The sequence below is a fragment of the Poecilia reticulata genome, linkage group LG11 (assembly GCF_000633615.1).
Source record: "Poecilia reticulata strain Guanapo linkage group LG11, Guppy_female_1.0+MT, whole genome shotgun sequence".
Taxonomy (NCBI): Eukaryota; Metazoa; Chordata; class Actinopteri; order Cyprinodontiformes; family Poeciliidae; genus Poecilia; species Poecilia reticulata.
Window position 1 is genome coordinate 27,915,994 of NC_024341.1, and position 4,448 is coordinate 27,920,441.

At 36.3% G+C, this 4,448-nt stretch overlaps 1 protein-coding gene across 1 annotated transcript in view; it reads left to right on the forward strand.

Annotated features, from left to right (window-relative positions):
- The first annotated feature begins 649 nt into the window (after positions 1-649).
- Positions 650-4,448, forward strand: part of LOC103473054 (zinc finger and BTB domain-containing protein 22-like) — a 5,827-nt gene continuing 2,028 nt past the window's right edge. The window contains exons 1-3 of the mRNA XM_017307385.1: positions 650-1,514; positions 2,602-2,824; positions 4,232-4,445. Of these exons, the coding sequence (XP_017162874.1) occupies positions 2,615-2,824; positions 4,232-4,445 (424 nt within the window). The 5' untranslated portion in view covers positions 650-1,514; positions 2,602-2,614. The remainder of the gene's footprint in view (positions 1,515-2,601; positions 2,825-4,231; positions 4,446-4,448) is intronic.

The following is a 4,448-nucleotide window of genomic DNA, read 5'->3' on the forward strand; positions in this document are numbered from 1 at the left end:
TGTGTGTGTGTGTGTCTGTGTTTCTATAGAAATAGAAAGATAATTTATATCTTTCTATATAGCTTGCTAACTAAATAGCTGGCGAACTAGCTAGTTAGAAAGCTTGGTAACTAGCTAGTTAGCAAGCTATATAGAAAGCTTTCTAACTAGCTAGTTAGCCAGCTATTTTGCTAACTAGCTAGTTAGCGAGCTTTCTAAATAGCGTACTAACTAGCTAGTTAGCAAGCTTTCTATATAGCTTGCTAACTAGCTAGTTAGCAAGTTTTCTAAATAGCTTACTAACTAGCTAGTTAGCAAGCTTTCTAAATAGCTGGCTAACTAGCTAGTTAGAAAGCCTGGTAACTAGCTAGTTTCTAAATAGCTAGTTTCTAAATAGCTAGTTTAGAAAGCTAAATAGCTATTTAGAAAGCTTGCTAACTAGCAAAGCTAGTTCTAAACTAGCTATTTAGAAAGCTTGCAAGCTTTCTAAATAGCTAGTTAACGTGCTAACTAAATAGTTAACAACAAATTCAATATTTAGGTGGATCACTAAATATTTATCTCATAATTCCTAACTATGTACAATATCTATATTTACAAAATATAATTAGCAAGATAGGTCTGAGCTCAATATTTAGTTTTGAAAATTAAATGTTTACTTTGGATAATATTTAGTTTATGCATACCTCGTAGTTTTATGCCTTTGTCCTCAGAAAATCAGTGCAACTGTGTTTTTGTCCTCATTTCAGAAAGTAAAACAAATGTATTATATTCATCACACAGATATTTAAAACCTTTATTTCTTGTAGTTTTGACGTTTCTGACTCATAAATAATAAAACCCCTCAGAACATCAGAGTATTACGTCAATAAAATATGATATTTTAAACAGAAATGTCAGGTAACATATTCAGTAAAGCAGTTTTACGCCCCGACGTGTTTCCGGCTGTAATGACGTCAGTTTCTCTCTCCGCTTTAAACGCCGCTTCAGCTCAGAGTGGACCGTTATGCTGCGTTCACGTGATCCCGGAATTTCTATTATCATCTTGAAGTAAACGTTTAAAATGGAGCACTGCGGTCGCCCTGGATGACAATTAGGGTGGACAGTCTAGGATTATATTATATAGACATTTTGAGTCACTAAATTAAAACATACCGCAACTTGTTAGCTTTACACGCCAAGTTTGATTAAAAAGAAACTACGTTTTTACATGGATGTAATCATTAACTGTGCTATATACTTTAATTGTCAACGTGCAGCAACATTTTAACATTAACTTATCAAATCCAGTTGTCAACTATCCCGAGTTGTTCTTGTTCTAATCTAACAAGTGAACGGAGGACATTTGAATCGTAATTCTCTATTCCCCAGTAACACTGAACGCAGCACCAGCTTCTGTAGGACTAGCTTGGTGTATTTTGTCCTAAGCAGGCGGCCGTAGTTGACACCTGGAACATAAAGAGTAATGTGAGAAATGGCGACGTTGTTTCGGGAATAATCCAGAATACCGTCAGCAATCGAAGAAACAATCAAAGGTAACAAGGCTAACGGAGCTAGCAGCTAGCGGCTAACGGGTTAGCATAAACCAGGAAGTGGGAACGAATGGCTGAAGCGGAACCAGGCTGTAAATAACAATAAAGTAAACCATTAAACGTCCACAGGCTCTCGGAGACCGAACAGGTGATCTGACAGAACCCGAACCTTCAGTCGGAAATCATATTATCAGCCCGGTTCGGTGTTGAAGCAGCTCCGATGCTGCGAACTTTTGAAATGAGGTTAATTTAACTCCGCGTTGTTCAAAACAATCCACTTCCGGGTCCACCTGCAGGTAAAACCTCTTCCTGCAGCAGGTGAGGTTCTGCCTGGTCTGTGGACAGACGTTTCAGATTGTGATCCAGACTTTGACTAGGCCACAGCAGCACCTTGTTTTATTTTTGGTTTGCATTTTTTATTACCGTAAACTTTTATATTTTCAATTATCTTCATTTTTAAAAAAAAAACATTTTATTATCTTGGGAATAATCTTTTGTTTAATGTTTGTAAGTTTTTTATTTCATTATTTTTCTGTTACATTTTTATTGTTTCAGTTTTTAATTGTTTTTATTGAAAAAAAAGCATTAATTTTAATTTATTGTTTTTGGAATAATTTATTTTAAATACTTTAATTGTATCTTAATTTAACTTATATTTGTTTTATTTTTTTTTAAATGTATTTTTACAGAAAATTAATTTTAATTTTTGGAATAATTTTCCTTCTTTTAAAATATATTGGAAGTAATTTTTTTGAATGTTTAGATTTTTTTAAATCTATTTTTAAAAATCTATTTTCTTTTGCATCATTTGTTTAGTTTATTTTTTGAATTGTATTTAAATTTTTTTTAAATAAAAACCTTTTTATCTTAAAATTTCACAATGTCTTGGGACTAATGGACTTCAGATGGCTGCAGATGCCCTTTGACCTTTCGTAGGTTGCTGATGTCTTTCCATCTTGACGTTGCGTTAACACTGGATACGCTGGACCGCAAAAACTCCCGATTAATTATTCCCATGAATATAGATGTGTTAAACTAAACTCAGACATGAGAATGAAAGCATCCCTTTATATTTGCTTCTTGTTTGTAGTTTTTCCGTCGTCATGGACGCGACTTGCTGCGACGCCGCCGTGACTCCGCCCTCTCTGACCGTCCAGGTGTGTTTTCCCGGCGTCCGCGCTGCCGTTCTGGACAACCTGAACCGGCAGCGTGAGGAAGGCCGGCTGTGCGACCTTTCCATCCAGGTTCAAGGTCAGGTGTTCAGGGCCCATCGCTGCGTCCTCGCTGCATCCTCGCCTTACTTCCACGACCAGGTGGGTTCCTTCGTGTTCGCTGACTCGTTTCTCACCTGAGCGTGAAAAGACACCCAGGTGTCGACTGTTATTGATTCATTAAATTAAAATGAGTTCCAGTTGATTAATAACTTTCACTCAAACTCTTTTACTGTTGTAGTTTCACCTCCATCCAGCAGAGGGAGCTGCTGGTCATCCTTAAGGGAGCTAGTTGATACAAAAACAAAAATGGCGGAGGAACAGATTTTTCTTTCCTTTCCAGAACAGGAAGGAAAAACCAACAGTTTCATGTGGGAGTTTTTTCTGCCAAAAAACGCAGAAGTTTTGAGATTAATCTGAAAAATCTTCTAAAAAAACTTGAAAATTGTTTTCAAAAGTCAAAAATTTTGACTCTTTAACTCAAAAATTTCCAGGTTTACTTTCTCAAGAACATTTCTGAGATTAACCTAAAAATTTTGAATTTCTTTTTAGCAAAATTTAGACTTTTCAAACTCAGAAATGATCTTGTTTTTTTCTATTAATTTTTAATAGTCCACTTTTAAAGTTCGTCTTAAAACCCATTTATTTTACTTGGCTTTTAACTCCTGCGGGATCTAGTTTTAGAGTGTATGTTTTTGTTTTTAAACTGTAAGAGTTTTTATTTATTTATTTTTTTTTTTATTATGCTGTGTTTTAATGTACAGCACTTTGTATCAGCTGTGGTTGTTTTAAAGTGCTTTATAAATAAAGTTGGTATGGTATTAATTTTTAAAAATATTTTAATTTCAAAACTTGAGTGTTTTAGTGGACATTTAAACTTCCTTTTCTTCATCCAATGGCCTTAATGTGCTGTTGTAATAATGTAATAACAGAAACATAAAGAAATTACAGCGATTCTGTGATGAATTAATGCACTTCATGGAGAAAAGAGGAATTTGAGACGGCGTCTTATGAGTATTTCTGTATTCATGAGCAGTTTGGTGTTTCACTTTTTATTCTTTTTAACTTTTATCTTTTTATTCAGCAACACCAGAAGTTCATGTTCTGCTGTTTTATAAATATATCAAAGTGTAATAATGTCGAAAAACCACAATTTTTGTTTTATTTATGTAGTATTTAATACAGCAGGCACAAAATAATGTTTTTTTACTTATTATATTTTGAAAAATGTTGTCCTTATTGATTAATACTTGATCAACTTTAATCGTCAATCGTTGACTTGTCAGGGATTCTCCCGGAAAACTTGCTGATCTTGGTGGTTTTTGAGTTAAAGAAGGAATTTTGAAAATGTCACACAGTTACGGTTAACAATACCGAAGCTTCAGGTCTAAAAACAAAAACTAAAAACTTAGCCTGAGCTCGTAGAGCCTGGTGGCCCGCCAGGCTTAGGATGCGCTGGGGGAGCCCGCCCTGCCTGTGATGATCTGTAACCAGGTGTTTTTCTCTCAGGTGTTGCTGAAGAACGTAACGACGGTGTCGCTTCCCTCCGTCTTGGACCCGGTCGCCTTCCAGAGTGTCCTGAGTTCTGCCTACACCGGCCAGCTGAGCATCATCCACGACGACATCGTCAACTACGTCACCGTGGCCAGCTTCCTCCAGATGTGGCACATCGTCGACAAATGCACCGAGATCCTGAAGCGGCCGCGTCCGTCGGCGGAGCCCGGCG